The sequence below is a fragment of the Populus nigra genome, chromosome 4 (genome assembly GCF_951802175.1).
Source record: "Populus nigra chromosome 4, ddPopNigr1.1, whole genome shotgun sequence".
In the NCBI taxonomy this organism is placed as follows: Eukaryota; Viridiplantae; Streptophyta; class Magnoliopsida; order Malpighiales; family Salicaceae; genus Populus; species Populus nigra.
The window spans coordinates 10,550,873-10,569,257 of NC_084855.1; the positions used below are offsets into that span (position 1 = coordinate 10,550,873).

An 18,385-nucleotide genomic window follows, 5' to 3' on the forward strand; every position below is an offset into this window, starting at 1 on the left:
CTTAGTTTTTTATTTGAATCTAAATATTGAGATCTTCAATCAATTAGATATGATTATCATCATTACACTCTTTTATCTTTTAAAACTTTAAATCTATTCCCATCGATAAATTATGCACAAGTTCTCTAAACAAACTTGTAGTTAAAAGATTTATAATATTTTTAATTGAATTTGAGGATCAAAATAATAGTTTTTTTTATGGTATTTTCAATTGATACATTGAATTCCTAGGCGTTTTAGTTTATTTGGTAATGATACACGTCTTTCCTTGCAAGATAAGTAAAGTATTTGAATGTTTGATATCATGGTAGTGGTTATTTTTTAAATTAAAAATATATTAAAATAATATATATTTTTATTTTTTAAATTTTATTTTTAATATCAGCATATTTAAAAAATTTAAATAAAAAAATAATTTTTTAACAAAAACCCCGTTTGTGCCGGAAAAAACAAACATGCACCATGTATGGACTAGCAGCAGCCAAGAAGGACTCGAATATGAAACCAAAACGACGCCGCTGCTTCTCAGCCGTCAACCACGATCAACAAACACATAACTTGTCCCCTAGTACAAGCAAGCAGCCTTCCAATCCAAGCATTCAACAGAAGCCGTCCGATATTTACCAACCAACGGATACGATCTAACACAATCTCAATAACGCACTCTCGAGCCGCGTGCCCCCTCGCACGTGACCAAACAAACCCGAACCCACCATCAAAAAATTATATTCTCACGTGCCAACATTCCCATCCTAGGAAGGAAACACTATCTCCAATTAATTTATCACTACTTCCCCCACTCCTTTCCCTTAAGGCTGTCAGTCGACAGTACACGTGTGTAATTATTATAAGAAAAAAATAATCTGGCAACAACAATTTGCTTCCTCATCGTCCGGGAAAGAGAGGAGTTAAATAAAAAGCTCTGCGCTTTGCAGGGCTATAAGAAGAAAAAAAAAGACCGAGCGAGGGACCTTACAAAATCCCTCACTCCCTCTCTCTGTAAAGAAGACAAATCGACAGCGTATTCGCGCGTTTATCAGGTAATTTATTTTTATCTTTTTTGATCATTTGGATCTGTCCTAGTTGGATCTTTGTTTGCTTTTTTTTCTTCTTTTCAGATAATCGATTCTTTTGATGTCGTTTTGTGGCTAAATTTCGGATTAATGGTGCTGTAAAGCTGCTATTTTTTTTGGTAGTGGTTATGTTTGGCTGATTTTAGGTTAGATTGGTATTCAGTGACAAATTGGTATTTTGAATGCAGTACAGTGTAAACTGAGCTAAAAGGGGGATTTTTTTTTAAAATTTTTTGGTTAGTTTTGTTTATTAGTTAGAGAAATTTGAATCAAGATAGCTAAAGCATGAGCAAAGTCTTATCGCTAATTTGAAATTATTTGTTGGCTGTAATGCGATGAGGAGATTGGCAATGCAAGTCTTTGGAATGTGTTGAATTTTGATGGAATCTTATCGCTAATTTCTTATTGCTTGATTCTGAGATACTCTATTATGTCAATTGACAAAATTTCTGGAAAGTTGTTCCGTTACTGTTATCCGATCTGGAAGTTTTTTTTTTCAGCATGTGTGTATTTTCTGTGTGCATGAGTAACTACTGCCAATTATTTATGTTTTGAGGGGGTGGCCTGTTTTTTTTCACCTTCTTTGAAACAAGAGTTTATGATGTTAGGTTAGAGTTGGACGAGCTTATGTTTAGATGATTGTTTTTTGATTTATTGACTTGACCTGGTCTTTGAGCAGCCTTGTTGAAGTGTTGTAAACTTGTAATAATGTTTGGGCGTGCTCCAAGGAGGAGTGACAACACCAAGTATTACGAGGTTCTGGGTGTGTCAAAGGGTGCAAGACAAGATGAACTGAAGAAGGCTTATAGGAAAGCTGCCATAAAGAATCATCCTGATAAAGGTGGAGATCCTGAAAAGGTAGTTTCTCAAAACTGCTTTATATTAGTTGCATAAGGTATATCTGATGCCTATTCAGCTCTGAACCATATCCAATTTGTGCTTGGTAGCCAAATACTAGAAGCTCTAACATCTGCATCTGGGCATTTGACTGGCCAAGGCATGGGTGTGTTGGAGGCATGACATGTCAATTACGTCATGGTGGTTAAATGAATAGGTGCTGCAATGGTTTTTATTTCCTTTCGTTTTAATCTTCTGGGTGCTTGTTTGCTATGGTGGCTGATGTTATATACCTCTAGGATGTCCTGAGAACTTTTATTTTTGTATTACACCAAACCACGTTGCAAAAATATTGGTTTAATTTTTGGAGAGTCTGAATGTTTAAGATCGGTACACAAGAAATGCACTTGACATGTAAAGATAAAAAATTTGGTTGAAGACCGTGCAGAGATCTAGGTGTTGAACTTCTTTCATCATCAAGATAAAAACACAACAGTGACAATGATTTATTTTTTGTTATGATAGCCTGTTTATCAACTTCTAGTGTTATCATTGCAGAATTTGAAAGTCAAGGTGTTCACTAGCAGAGTTATTGATCTAGTCTGTTTATGTGTGCCTTCTGACACTCGTCTATTGGTCTTTTTTACCAGTTCAAGGAGTTGTCTCAAGCTTATGAAGTCCTTAGTGATCCAGATAAAAGAGAGATTTATGATCAATATGGGGAAGATGCACTTAAGGAGGGGATGGGACCTGGTGGTGGTGGTGGTCATAATCCGTATGATATATTTGAATCATTTTTTGGTGGAGGTGGTTTTGGCGGTGAGACAGAGAGACTCCTTGATGCATCTTGCTATTATTAATATTGACTAATTATCTTAGATAAAAGTTCTCAAGTATCTATACTTTGCAGGTGGTGGCAGCTCAAGAGGAAGAAGGCAGAAGCAAGGTGAAGATGTAGTGCACCCTCTGAAGGTTTCCTTGGAGGATTTGTACACTGGAACTTCCAAGAAACTCTCTCTTTCTAGAAACATTTTGTGTGCCAAATGTAAAGGGTGTGTCTTTTATCATATAACTTATTAGTTTTCTTGAAATGTGTTTGTGCATCTATGGCCACTTCTTTTTTTGTAGTGTTTGTGCATGTTGGAGGGTCTATATTATCTTTTACTTTGAATTTAGTCTGTTGAACTCATTAGTTTTGCAGTTTCATTGATGAGATTGGCTGTGTTTTCTTCAAATCTCATCCCCTATATTATTCTGTATTATCTTTTATTTTGAATTTAGTCCGTTGAACTCACTAGTTTTGCAGTTTCATCGATGAGATTGGCTGTGTTTTCTTCACACCTCATCCCCTATATTATTTGCAGGGTGTTATGGATCATTTTTTATTTTTTATTTAGTCTTTTGAACCAGTTCTCGTTAATAGTTTCAGTTGCAGTTTCATTGATGAAATTGGCTGCATTTTTCTTCACACCTCACCCCCCCCCCCCCCCCCCCCATTTTCTGCCATTTTCAGGAAAGGCTCAAAGAGTGGAGCCTCTGGGACATGTCGTGGCTGCCAAGGTACTGGAATGAAAGTTTCAATCCGACAGATTGGATTGGGCATGGTCCAACAAATGCAACATGTGTGTCCTGAATGCAGAGGCTCAGGTCGTTAACTGAAACAGATTCTTTCCCTTTGTTTTTGCCTTGACTGTCATTCTGAAATGCATTCATAATTAGTGCAGGTGAGCTAATTAGTGAGAAGGATAAATGCCCTCATTGCAGAGGGAATAAGGTAACGCAGGAAAAGAGGGTGCTGGAAGTGCATGTTGAAAGGGGAATGCGACATGGCCAGAAGATAGTTTTTGAAGGTCAAGCTGATGAAGCTGTAAGTAAAATCAAATTGCATTTTTGAAGTGCTTCATTTATTAGCTTGGTCTAGTCTTGAACTTCTAACTTCTCACTGAACAGCAAGGCAATATTTGATTTTAAAGTATGAAAGATGGGAACAAAAGATAGTCTGGTTTTTGGATATATATATTTTTTTAATAATAGGTAGTGCTTGGACAAGATTTTAGTTTGAAAAATTTCAAAGAAGTGGTGTTTTTTAGGTTTTGTTTTCAGTTCTTGCTACCCAGTGCAAGAATGGGCACTTTTTATGATCATTTTTCTAAATGCCCACTTTGATATGTTGCAACACTTTACTATCAATTTTACAAATGCATATGAAGAGAGTGGGTTGTTCTTCAATTTATTTCCTGCTGTTGGACATTAATATAATTTTCAGTTGAACACTGATTGTTTGACAGGACTTCAGACATTCTCTTGTGCAATTACATTAAACAAAATCTTATTTTTTGTCATGTCATTTGCAGCCTGACACAATTACAGGGGATATTGTTTTTGTATTGCAACTGAAAGAGCACTCCAAGTTTGAACGGAAAATGGACGATCTCTTTGTGGAACACTCCGTCAGTTTAACAGAGGCTCTTTGCGGGTATCAGTTTGCCCTTACCCATCTTGATGGCCGGCAGCTTCTTATTAAATCAAATCCTGGGGAGATCGTAAAACCTGGTATTGCTTGTAAATTGTTTTCCTTGAATATCATTCAGAGTTCCCCGTTATTAATCACTAGTAATTTTTCTGAATTCAGGTCAATACAAAGCAATTAATGATGAAGGAATGCCACATCATCATAGGCCCTTCATGAAGGGCAAGCTCTATATCCATTTTAATGTGGAGTTCCCCGACTCGGGGACTCTAACCCCTGAGCAGTGCCGTACTTTAGAGACTATATTACCCCGAAGGCAAAGCAAAAACTTGTCAGAGATGGAGTTGGATAATTGCGAAGAGACGATTATGCATGATGTCAATATTGAGGAGGAGAAAAGGCAGAAACAGCAGCAGCGCCAGCAGCAGGAGGCATATGATGAGGATGATGAAGAAGAAGAATCACCTATGCCCCGAGTGCAGTGTGCCCAGCAGTAAGCCAGATATTACAGTTCTATTATAATTTACATCTTTTCCAGCTGGATTCTTTACTCTTGCTTTATGTCGATGATCTATGGTTTGTGTTATTTATCCCCGATTAGTCAATTTTTTGACAGTTGAATCAAGATGTGCTGATATATACATGGATTCTATAATATTTTATTCCATATACCATCTCAAAAATTCCCACCATCATCATTCATTAGCCACTCGATCATATCATGTTTTCGTGTCTATAAATGAACTTGGGAGGCCCTTTAGCTAAAAACTGGCGGGGTCTTGTCGGAAAATTTCGTTTTCCAAGCGTATCATGTGCATGCTTGCAGAGAGGGAAGTAGTCCAAGCTGCTCTTTTCAGATTTACGTTGTCCTCGTTTCCTGATTCGAATGTCGCTTAAATAGTTTTTTGTCATGAAGTTTCACTAATCTTCACTGTTCATTGAAATGGCCTAAAGCCTGCCTCTACGGGAAATGTCATCCTCTCATGGCATGTCTGCTCATTACATTGTTCATGATATTCTTGTGCTTTAGGGGCACAAACTGTTCTGAAGTCTTGAGTCACAGTCTTCAGCTCCCAGGTTGGCTTGTTGCTTGTGTAGACTTCCTGATTATTTACCAATTGCCATCTGTCAGTTCATGGAAGGCTATTGGAAAATTATTTGACAAATAAATAAGCACGCGCGCACACACTCCATGGAACTTTCCTAACACAGTGAGTTGGGCCCCATAACGCTTAACATGCATTGCACCCATTCCGAAAAACGTTTTGATTTTATCATAAATTTTATTCATCAACATGCGAGTTGAATCGACTGTGGTCGCTCCACCGTGGGCTCTGGTTGCGCAACCAATTACAAGATTTGAGTTTGGCATAGGACGTAAGCAATCAGGCGAGTGTCTGAAAAAAAGAAAAAAATGTTTTTTGTGGCCCAAGAACTGGAATGACATGCTATTTCTTTCTTTTCTTTTATAACTGGTTGGCAGGCATCTCGTATTAATATACATATAAGAAAATATCAAATTCATTCTTTAAGTGTTTTAGGACTTGCCCCTATATTAGTTTGATGTATTTAGGAAAATAAATCTTCTTGAATGCTAGGATTCTAGAAGTCAAGTGAGAGATTAATGTTCTGTTTACTTTCATAAATTAGTTTTTTTTTTTCCATCTCTAGTATTCCTATTTATCTTAAATTTAAGGATTTTTTTTCATGTAGAACTAAGAAAACATGTTTATTATATTATATTATATTTTATTTTAAATAAAGAACAAGGGACTCGTTTGACTTAAATTGAAAATTATAAACGGAATGACCATAAAATATTTTTTCTATAAAAACTGGAAAAAAAATCACAAGATAAGACAGCCCTCACCTTCTTGAAACCCTATTTACGTCTTTGGAGTTACTATGACCTGTTTTAAGCAGTAGGATGTGTCCAATTTTTATATTTACATGGAAAAATTGAAAAATATTTTTCAAATCAATGTGTACACATTTAATTATAAAATATACTAAAAGATTTGGGATTTTTCCTATGTTGGAAGCTGACGAGGTGTTTGCATGTTGAAGTCTGGCTAGTTTAAAAAAAACGTTCAATGAATGTTGAAGTCTGGCTAACGAGTGAGAGAAAATCAACAAAACTCGAAATTTTGTGCTCTGAGTTAAGAACTTAAAATTGAAATATGTATTGGGAAGCAATCATCATCATCATCATCATCATCCCCAAAAGAAATATAAGTATCAAAATAGGAAATAGAATTCTTGAGGGGGGAGCTCAAGGGAAAACAACTATATTTTTCGGAAAGACCAAATTAGAATGTAATGTGTATCAGTATTAAAAAAAAAAATACTAAGTAGCTGGCGAAATTTTATAAACTTTTGAGATCCATTGTTCTTCCATAAATAGCTTGCGTTTAGCCACTTAACTTGGGTGATTAATAAATTTGCTTTATATATTCTCATTTTAGATTGGAATTGTAAAAGAGAAAAGTAGAAATTAAATAATTTTTTTGTCGGTGTATATTTTTTCTTAAATGAATTCATCAATTTAGATATAAATAACTTATTTAAAATCCCAGGTGAAAAACCTTAGTATTCCCAGGTGAAAACGGTGTAGAAAAAACTAGGGAAACTTGGCCATACCTTGTTTGGCGAGTGGCAAATTTCACGATGCATGTGTATATTATTATATTGAGCTAAATTCTAGTCTTTGACTGATTCTTGTTCATGTGCGCATTCAACAAAAATCAAGTTGAAAGACGATAGGATTTGCACCACGCAACGTATTGAATCTTGACGGCCTCATGTCATGTCATGTCATGGCTGGTAATTTGTTAAAATTAACGATATAATTGTACCATGAGGAGATCATTTTTTGTTATTTTTTTCCCTCTATCAGGCCTTCACTTTTGCGCCTGTTGCTTTATTAACTTTTTTTTTTTTTTGAATCTTGGATTATACAATGAAATATCCCTTCCATTGGGCCTTTAAATATTCTATTGGACTCCAAGCAGGTGTGATACTTGAGCTAATTAAACCGGGTAGTTCATCTTAGACAAATACTTTACATGCAATCATTACCTAATCAACGCTCATTGACTAATTAAGCAATAGAGCTGGTTTGACCGTTGATCAAGAAGCCGCAAAAATGAGATGTTGATATGGTGGCATGGCGATGGTGCTATTTCTTTTGTATACTAGTTTTATACATTAAATTTCAATCAAGATTGAATATGTTATGTGCACGTAGTTTTTATTGGGGCCTCGACAAGAATATTTTTACTGATTTTGAATAAAAAATTATGATATCGTAAAAAAAAACATAAATTTATTAAAATCAATAATACATCAAATAAGATGCATTTGTTACATTTTAGAAACCACATATAAAAACATATTTGCTGTAATAAACCATACAACGTACACTAACACTAATATATCAAACCAATGAAACCATTTAGGTGGTGACTCAGTGATAAAAGTTTGGGATTAAAAGATTTGTTCTCTCCGTGGTCTCAAGTTCGAGTCTTGTGGTTGCTTATATGATGGCTTCTAGAGGTTTACATGATCGTTAATTTTAGAGCCCGTAAGATTAGTCGAGATGTGCGCAAGCTGGCCCGGACATCCACGTTAAACTAAAAAAAAATTATTAAAGCAATGCACATAAGATTAGAATAATCCCATAAAATATAGAGATAAGATTAGAATAATCCCATAAAATATAGAGCTTGTTGATAGGTTGAACTTCAGAATCTCACCTACTTGACCACGTTTTCCAAATAAATTATGTAAATTCTCTTATACTTGTTGTAAAACGCCTTTCAAAATAGTGCAAAGCCTTCAAGTTAGTTTTGGATCGTACTAGCTGAAGGTGTGTGTCTCTCTCTCTCTCTCTCTCTCTCTCTCTCTCTATATATATATATATATATATATATATATATATATATATATATATATATATGATTTTGTTGAAGATAAGTGCATTGCATTATTGTCAGTACTCTTCCGGCGGTAGTTGCCAGGAAGTGTTTCCAAAAGTTTAAGTTATCCAAATAGCGTTCTTAGTGTCATTTTGGTAAAGTGGGACAAAAAATATATTCAATAACGTGGGTTCAAGTTATCTGTGTATGTAAAGAATTATAATACGAAGTTTGTTCATCGTTTCTGTTTATCTCTCGGATTCAAATCTAGTTTAGATTTCATGATCTTCCTAGCAATAATTTGAATAATAGGTGGGCTGTAATACATCTCGAGTAAGACCAATTCTTTTAACATAAAAAAATTAAAAAAAATTTAATTTATAATTTAAATTATAGACCTGATTGGATTTAATAAGATAATTTTATCTAATTATATGATACAAAAAAAAATACAACAATATAAAATGGATTGAATTAAAAAAAATAAAAAGGGAACAATATAACCTACACAAAAAGAATGTTTGTCGAATAGAAAAAAATTAATGAAGTTCAATTTCTAGAAAACCCAACACTGAAAGATTAAAATTAAAAAAAAAAATGACTACCCAAGTTAGCATTTCCAAATAAATTATGTAAATTCTCTTATACTTGTTGTAAAACGCCTTTCAAAATAGTGCAAAGCCTTCAAGTTAGTTTTGGATCGTACTAGCTGAAGGTGTGTGTGTGTGTCTCTCTCTCTCTCTCTCTCTCTCTCTCTCTATATATATATATATATATATATATATATATATATATATATATATGATTTTGTTGAAGATAAGTGCATTGCATTATTGCCAGCACTCTTCCGGCGGTTTCCAGGAAGTGTTTCCAAAAGTTTAAGTTATACAAATAGTGTTCTTAGTGTCATTTTGGTAAAGTAGGACAAAAACTATATTCAATAACGTGGGTTCAAGTTATCTGTGTATGCAAAGAATAATAATACCAAGTTTGTTCATTGTTTTTGTTTATCTCTCGGATTCAAATCTAGTTTAGATTTCATGATCTTCCTAGCAATAATTTGAATGATAGGTGGGCTGTAATACATCTCGAGTAAGATCAATTCTTTTAATATAAAAAAAATTATGACTTAAATCATAGGTCTGACTGAATCTAATAAGATAATTTTATCTAATTATATGATACAAAAAAAAACAATGATATAAAATGGATTGAATTAAAAAAATAAAAAGGGAACAACATAACCTACACAGAAAGAATGTTTGTCGAATAGAAAAAAAATTATGAAGTTCAATTTCTAGAAAACCCAACACCAACATTGAAAGATAAAAATTAAAAAAAAAATTGACTAGAGTTAACCCGAGTTAGCATCCCAGACCCACAATCTAAGTTGCGAGATTAGGATAACCCTATAAAAAAAAATCTAAAAAGATTACGACGCTTAATTCCTAAGAATCCAGATATAGAAGGATAAAATTGAAAAAAAAAATCAATTAATAAAAAGAAGCAAAAAAAAATTCCGGCAAACTTGAGTAAAGACATTAAACCTTGCAAGTTGAATCATGCAAACAAGATAACCTAATAGAAGGTAAAACAGGAAAAACTATGAAGCCCATTTATCAAACTAATCCAATGCTAAGGGATAAAACTAAAAATATTTAATCTTTAAAAAACAACCTGTAAAAAGACTCGAGTCACTCTAGGTTATGAGATCGAGATAATCCCTTGGAAAAAAAATAAAGAAAATAACAAAGTTTAATTTTCAACAAATACAACGTTTATTGGCAAAGTAATAAACATCATGAATCCCAATGAATGATAAAATTTAAAACAAAAATAAAATGGCAGGATGCCTTTTTTTAAGGGCAAACTAGCATGAATCCCAATAAGAGAAAAGAGAAAAGAAAAAGGAGAAGAAAAAAAAAAGAGCCTTAATTAACACGCCTTCAACTGTGACATGCATTATAACATTGGGAATATTTCATCGCGAAGCTTCCAATGCAACCATGGATGACGGATTTCCACTACCAAAACAGCCACACGTGTCTCTAGAACGCGACAACTATCCTTTACATGATGGTATGTGTACCACACACGCTAGTAAGTTTCTTTGCCTGTTTACCTAAGCCAACCATATTTGTTTGATTTTTAATTTTGATCCCTTAATTAACACTTAATTGTTTTACATCAATATAAAATTTATTTTATTTTGTCAAACCAATGATCAACCAAGTGTCATGATTTTCCTTCTACATTATGAGAACCCATACAACCAAAACAAATTACAAGTCAAATTCAAAATAAAATCAATGTAAAATGACCAAATTAGAAAAACAAAAGTTGAGTGACCGAGAAAACAATCTTCCATTGACTGTGCAAATCAGTCCCTTATATTAGCAAACAAAAGGGACTAAATATTTATTTAAGCTTCAAATTCAGTCCCCGAAACTCTCATTCTTTCAAAACAATAAAATTAAAATTTATTTTTATAAACTGAGCATCAATCGAGCAATAAGATACCCCCTACGCTACGAGGTCCCCATACACAAGCAACATTACTAGTACCAATCCTAAGTTAATACAATATTAAAGGATCAAATATTAAAAATATTGAGGAATCAAAATAAAAAAAGAAACTTATAGATCAGGAAAAAGCTTTCACCATACGAACACATAATAAAAGCTCTCACATGGCACAATGAAACGTGAATGCTCTTTAGTTTTTTTTTCCAATTTTAGTAGAGATATGATATTGATCTTCACATATAAAAAGTAATCCAAATACTATACCAACCAAACTAGAAACCAAAAGAAAAAAAAATAAAAAAAATAAATATCAGTAATTTTAATTTCCAACGTAACATGCTGGTTTTATTTTTCTATTTTTTTGTCCGACGCCAATAAAAAATCCGAACTGGCATATAATTAAATAGCAATCAATATAAAAATATATAGGAAGCAGGGACGAAGTCACTGACAAGGCAAGTTTTGGAGGATCAAAACAGAATTAGAAATTATTAGTGTTCCAATCAAGTACTTTTTTGAATAGACCATGTTCTCTGACTCAAATAATCTTCTTAATATGATCTCTCCATCTTGTGATTTATATTGCAATAACATGCATGATGCTCGTTCGTTTATCTAGTTAAAATAATAAATATTTTAATTATATTAATAATTCATTTGTTAATTTTAATTAATTATAAAATAGTTTGCTGCATTTAATTCTCTGCAAAATCCGTGTAATTAAACAAGTAACAAGGATAAGATTAGAGATGGCAACGAAAGCAAAAGATATCGATGACAAGGAAACGGGTTATACTTTCTAGCTTGAGCTAAGACAAACCATTATAGGTACTGTAAAATGGTGGGGAAAAAGAAGAAGAAAAATGAATGATTTCAGACTTCCAACCACCCTCATAATAAATACAGGTTGTGAACTGTGTTCAGGATTAAACCCTTGAAAGAAGGTAAGATCGAGAAGAACAATTCCTTACACAATTTATATACATCAGTGGCTAGAAAACCTGGCATTGGACCCACCACCATGTGAGCCTTCGTCTGTAAGATTGTGATGTGTGTTTCTTTAAGCAATTTCGATTCGAAAAAATCCCAACAAATTGTTATTTGTGGGTTATGTTTGCACGGGAGATTAATTTCTTTTTTTTAAAAGAAAATATACATAGGAAATGCCAATTTGTTACTGTTAATTCATGTGTTCGTGTGTTGCATCAGTTGTCCCCATCCCCTTCTAACAGAACCCACTTGAAGGTACTCCTCGATCAATCAATCTTGACACTCTATTATTGCTTATAAAAATAAATTACTTTATTTCAACTCTCCACCTTCCTCCCTGTATTTTGCAAGTCTTAAGGCTATACCTTACGTGATTAACGTATGGTCTTCAGCAACTAGAAGAAATCTGTATATAAAATTGAAACAGTGTGGCAAGTACTGTTGTACGCAGCGGACGTCCGCCAACCATGTTGATCAGACATTAATTATTGGGTCAAGTTGAAGAAGACATGTCAGCAAAGCACAAGATCCGAGTCTGATATTCATATTTCTCTGCTACACACTCATGCAAAACAGATAAAAATTCTTACGAGCCAGAATTAGGGCGAAAAACATCCATGGGTCCATCGGCAAATATTTATGCTGAATTCACGCTGTGGATGAGCGCACAATATGACCTACCGTTGATCTCTCAAGGAAAAAAGAAGGGAAGATTAATAAATAAATAAGAGGCATAGTGTGGTACCGTGGTGGTGCACGTTTCTCTATGGAAATTGAAGAACGATCGATCTGTATAGGGTAGAAACTGACATGGAGATCGAATAAGCCAGAGCAAGTAACAAAAAAATCTTGATATATTATAAGAAGGGCTTAACGCATGCATTATTATTATTTGAATTGCCACACATGGGCAACAAATTAGATGAACTGCAGTGTAGTCCCTCGGTGTCATGTACCCATAAGCTTCTTTATATCCTTTTTTTATTTTTTTTTCCTATGTACATGCACACATATATAAATATACTCAATTCCTTGATTTTAATATAAATCAACGAAAGAAAGAATCGTCATAAAAAGCTAACAAACGCTTCCTGTTTTATGTGACAATCACTCAACATTTCTCTTTAGCTCCACACAACTTTGCCACTTGCTCTAGCTAGAGACCTCCCAATCATGGAAAAACATATCAACCTTGAGATTGATGCTCAAGACAATTCCCTTGCCTCATCTTCCACCACCACCTCCACCACCAAGGGGAACATCTCTTCCTCCTCCACGCCCATTTCATGCATTAAGCACCAAGGCTCAAAGAAAGAAGAGAATTCTATTGCTCCAAGAGTATCAAGAAAAGCTCAAGAATTACAGAGTAGTGGCAACGAGGGTGGTAAAAGGCGAAAGACCGCCGAGAATGAGAAAAATGGGAAGCATCCGACATATAGAGGAGTGAGGATGAGAAGCTGGGGCAAATGGGTGTCCGAAATCAGAGAGCCAAGGAAGAAGTCGAGAATATGGCTTGGAACATACCCTACAGCTGAAATGGCAGCTCGAGCACATGATGTAGCCGCGTTAGCCATCAAAGGCGGCTCAGCTTATCTCAATTTTCCTGAATTCGCTCATGAACTCCCTCCCCCACTCAGCAAGTCCCCTAAGGACATTCAAGCTGCAGCCGCCAAGGCAGCGGCTGCTTCGTTCACTGAAACAAGATACTGTGGAGGTGAAGGTGGGGGCGAAGCCGAGCTTAACGTTTCGAATTTATCAGATAGTTTGGCTATGGACAATACACAAGAATCAAGCAGTTCTCCTTCTACTGATTCTGATGACACATTATTTGACCTTCCTGATCTCTTCATCGATGGCGTTCATCACAGTGATGGATTTTGCTATTATTCTTCATCATGGCAATTATGTGCAGCCGATACTGGCTTCCGGCCGCTTGGAGAGCCATTTTTATGGGATTACTAGAAGGTATTTTCTTGGCAACAAGTAAATAAACCCCAAAAATTGAACACGCTTGTCATGACCAAAATCATTGGAGTCTCTGAGAGCAGAAGCCCGGCCATTTGTCAAGATTCTCACAAAAAGAGACTCGAACCCAAAATCTGTCCGAGGAGATATATACAGGCTCGCAATTTGCTGCCATCCAGATTGTGTTCACATCCACGGAGTAGCACAGAACGAAAAGAAGTTAGGTTTTCTCTTTCTTTCTCTTTCTTTCTTGCTTGCTAAGTAGATTGATTGATTACATGGCCCTTGACAGAAGGGACTTGAACATGACCGCACTGTAATACATGAGAGCCCAATAAAAATTATTTTTAATCTGCTCTGTTCTTCAGTATATGCTATTCACATTTTCTTTTACTTTTATCCCTTCCATCTTTGTTTCCACAGTACTTCTTTCTCTTTGCAACATGAACTTGCAGCCCCGTTTTTTTTTCCCTTCTTCTCCCAAGAGAAGAGACATGCACGCGGATCATATCTTTACACAGAGAGAATTTAATCCTTAGATTAAGCAGGGGCTGTAACTATAAATCATTTACCTGTCTATTATTATTGATGTCACTGCTACTATCATAATTGTCGGGGGCGGTGCTGTGATGGGCTTAGTCACCAGTGCAATTGACGAGGATGAAAATAACCTTTGCTAGATTTAGATACCGTATCTTGATAGTGAAACTTTAAACATTATGACATATACGGTATCCACCATGACAAATCTACGTACTGATATTTTCTTCTTAGGAGATGATTCATAGGTTGAATCGCATCATATATAAGGCATTGACGACTTTAGAACCCGGCCCTTTATCTTTTTCTTTACTGTCTTTTCAAAATAAAAGACAATATAAAGAAAAGAAAAGAAAAGAAAAGAAAACATTGTGCCATACATCTTAGGATAATCAATGGGGTCTGGAGGAATATATATATATATAGTTTTTTGCCGCTAGGTCTTTTTTTTTTCTTCCTTTCCTACCATGATTATGCCAGAGAACCTCTACATTTTGATTCCCAACCTGTATGGACATACATATAGGTACCCGAACAAAGTGACAACACCATCTATCTGAAGGGCTTTTTTTTTTTATATTTATTTTAAAGTTAGTGAAGGATTCATATTCTATTTAGAAAAAGCGAAGGGCCCCCATGTATTCCATTAAATGTATTGAATCCACTATCTATGTATTAGTGATAACTGACCTCACCCCCATGAATACCTCTCTTCTTTCGTATTCTCTCCATTCTTTTTTCGCTACGCTCCATCTAGCCACTGGCTTAAAAATCAGAACGGACAAAAACATAATATCTTGCCTCCATTCACAAATCTTGAACATATAATTAACAACTAATCCTGTGTACCTAATCACTGGCCTAATTATTTTGATTTTGAAAACTAGTTATGGTTAACAACTCGGTAGATAAATTATATATGGTGTTTGAAAATGGAAACAAGCTACATATGTTCAATGTTTGTGACAATCTAGTGTACGTAATTAGATAAATTTTTATATGCAGAGACCTTTTCTGATCTATATATATTGACTAATCCAGTCACATTATAAAAGCTAAGAGCAGTTTTGGTTCACTTGAACCTTAGTTCTTCTAACAATTCCAAAAATGGTACAGATGATTTTAGGACTTTTTAAGACTAGTATGGTCTGAAAAATATTTTAAGAAATAACAAAATTCAAGGTTGTTAAAAATATTTTTTTGATAAGATACAAAATAAAATCTAAACTCAGAATGTAAGATCGTAAGTATTTTTTCCATACATGATCCATACAAACAATAAACAATCCCATCAACAAAGATGTGATGTGCTTGTTCTTGCTTGATAAAATCCTATAGTGCAAGGTCCAAGTTTGCATCTAAGAAAAAACATTGAAAGTAATAAAGTAATCATGTCTTCACAACTATGCTTTCTTGTTGGCTAACACTAGTTTAAATGCTCCCTCTAAATACATGACCGTTTATAGTGATAATTTTAGCTTATCTTATGCCTTTTTTTCTAATGAATAACACATCACTTTCTTTCATAAGTTTTAGATATTATTTGTTACACACCATGGATTTAAATAATTTTTCAAAGTTCTATCCCATAATAGAAATTTTTTTATTTGCTAGAAATGGTTTAAGCATGATTATGTTTCCTTCTTCCTTGCACTATTGATTGAAGAAAGAATCCATGGATACAAGTGCTTGCGGGGCTCATGTATTGGTGAGTAAACACAAGAGTGTGCAATAAGGAAGATAAGAACTCGGAATTTGGGATTATTGTAAAATCATGATTTTATCGATTTTTCATGATTTCGATTTAATTTTATTATTTTTATTTTTTACATGATTTTACACATCAACTTTTAATTTTAACAACCTTAGCATAACTTCTTATTTGTACTATTAAGAACAATGCAATTCATAAGATTGCACAATCTATAAGTTGCATTTTTCTTGAAATCTTAATTTATATGTTACACTGTTCTTAATAACATAGCCTTATTTTTTTTCTTTTTAAATATAAAGGTTACTTTGTTTGAAACAACGCAACCTATATATTGTATTGTTCAACGACGCAATCTATATGATTTATGTTGTTTTGAACAATATATATAAACTTTTTTTATTTACAATGTCCCCTATATTTTTCCCCATCTCTCCCTTCCTTCACTTTTCTCCTCAACCACCCAACTATGCTCAATTTGTTGACCCATTATACAATGTTGACATGTACCAAAACTCATATGCTTCTCCATCTCTTACTCGACGAACCACTATGGAATGAATATACTAGGTCTCAGATAAAACCAAAAGCCTTGAGATGAAGAACTAGTTGGGTTTGAAAGAGATCCACTTGGTTGCAAACAAGATGGATGCAAAAAAGAAACATTCCCAAAACAAATGTAACATATGTGGCGAGAGAGGGGGGAAAAAACTTGCCGAATTAGATAACATATGTGAACATTATTACTAGTGTACATTAATGTTATTTGGTATTATTTTATGTTAATGTTATTTATTACTGTAAAATAATGATATGTTATTTTTTTATTCTTTTATTCTTTTATTTTCAATTATAATTCTCTCATAGTTACTAGAAAAAAATTTCAATTGGTGAATATTATAAAAAATAGCATGGTAATATTGTAAATATAATTGTAATTTACCAACAATATTATTTCTGTTAATAATATTAAAAACTAGCAAGAATCTAACGGAGTGTAGACGGTGGTCATGAATCATGATTTATTGTAGTAGCAAAGCCCATGAATATGACCTCCGGCCGAGTTACTAGTGAGAGAAAAAAGAGAAAAGAGTCCAAACCTTGTTTGTTCTTTCGAGTTGGAAAGAGGAGCGTCAAATGCTTTGGCCTAAACCATAAGATACTTGTATGCTTTTGATACATCTTTCCTCCTCCTTTTCTCCCCTATTTAAGAGAGAGAGGTGAGCTTTAATTCATTGCCATTGAAGAACAAATTATGCTGCTTAACATGAAAATCTGTGACATCTATCTATGGAACAAGTCACATGCAAACTTAATTAAGTTATAATATAAGCCAGAATTCTGTCTGATCGATATATGCATTCGCAGCCTGAGCCATTAGTGGGTGATATTATTGTTTGATAAATATTAGGTGGTTGTTTCCTTAATTTCCTAAGATAGATTTTAGATTAATTTAGAGCAACAAGGCCAATAAGATGCTGCAAGATCTTGAAATCCATCGATTGATTTTCAAATAATACCAGGAAAAACTCTTTTAATAATTGACTTGGAAAAATCACCATCATAATTAATTGTGCTATTTATTTGTCACCTGCATATATTCTCTTTGTAAATAACTTCATACGCGCATGCAACACGATTGGTGTCAGCATTTAAGCTCAAGGGACAGCAAGGAACTGTTACTGGAGCTGTTCTTGTGTTGTTTGTATTCAAGCTTAATTAAGAGAAATTTGAAACAATAATACTCCATGATCACTGTACTCTCTGGTATAAACTCTTCGCGCTAATGTTTTTCCTGGTATTATTTGAAAATCAATCGATCGATTTCAAGATCTTGCAACATCTTATTGGCCATGTTGCTCTAAATTAATTAATGTAGATTCTATCTTAGGAAAGGAAACAGCCAGCTAATATCAAACAATATCACCCACTATATATGGTATTATGAATGAATTCCCAGTGCTATTTCGTAGCAAAATACTTCTTTTCACAAACCTGGGGAAGAAAGTTTTATATGAAGAAACTAATTATTGAGATCATGGAAACTCAATAGGCTTACTATGTTAGCTAATTAACTTCATGTCAAGTGAGGTAATTTGAGAGAACTACTAGCTAATTAGCTATTTAACAGATCTCAGTAATTACTGGCTGCCATGCATCCTTAATTATCTGGGCCTGGTTGTTTGGTACAGAACGCATATATATATATATATAATACACGTGGCTTTAAGCGGTATAAAAAGAGGGAAGTTAAAAAAACAAGAGAGGGAGAGAGAGGGGCCCCGAATGAACAGCATGTGCCTAGACTGAGGGCACAGACTGGAACATAGAGGCAACGGTTTGTATTTTCTTTGCA

General features: G+C 34.2%; 2 protein-coding genes across 3 annotated transcripts; both read left to right on the top strand.

The window, feature by feature from the left end:
* Positions 1-871: 871 nt before the first annotated feature.
* Positions 872-5,049, top strand: LOC133692539 (dnaJ protein homolog 2-like). 2 transcript variants are annotated; one of them, XM_062113571.1, is made up of 8 exons: positions 872-1,040; positions 1,753-1,931; positions 2,561-2,729; positions 2,821-2,962; positions 3,424-3,557; positions 3,635-3,777; positions 4,265-4,463; positions 4,543-5,049. In XM_062113571.1, exons 2-8 carry the CDS (start codon positions 1,782-1,784, stop codon positions 4,875-4,877), a joined length of 1,272 nt encoding a protein of 423 aa, XP_061969555.1. In that variant the 5' UTR covers positions 872-1,040; positions 1,753-1,781; the 3' UTR covers positions 4,878-5,049. The 2 variants fall into 2 exon arrangements, with proteins under 2 accessions (XP_061969555.1, XP_061969556.1); XM_062113572.1 differs by lacking the exon at positions 872-1,040 and adding an exon at positions 2,021-2,127 and having other exon boundaries at positions 1,790-1,931.
* A 7,727-nt stretch (positions 5,050-12,776) lies between these two features.
* On the top strand, positions 12,777-14,132 carry LOC133692540 (ethylene-responsive transcription factor ERF038-like). Its single transcript, XM_062113574.1, has one exon. The coding sequence runs from the start codon at positions 12,987-12,989 to the stop codon at positions 13,773-13,775; it is 789 nt and encodes a 262-aa protein (XP_061969558.1). The 5' UTR covers positions 12,777-12,986; the 3' UTR covers positions 13,776-14,132.
* The last annotated feature ends 4,253 nt before the right edge of the window (positions 14,133-18,385 follow it).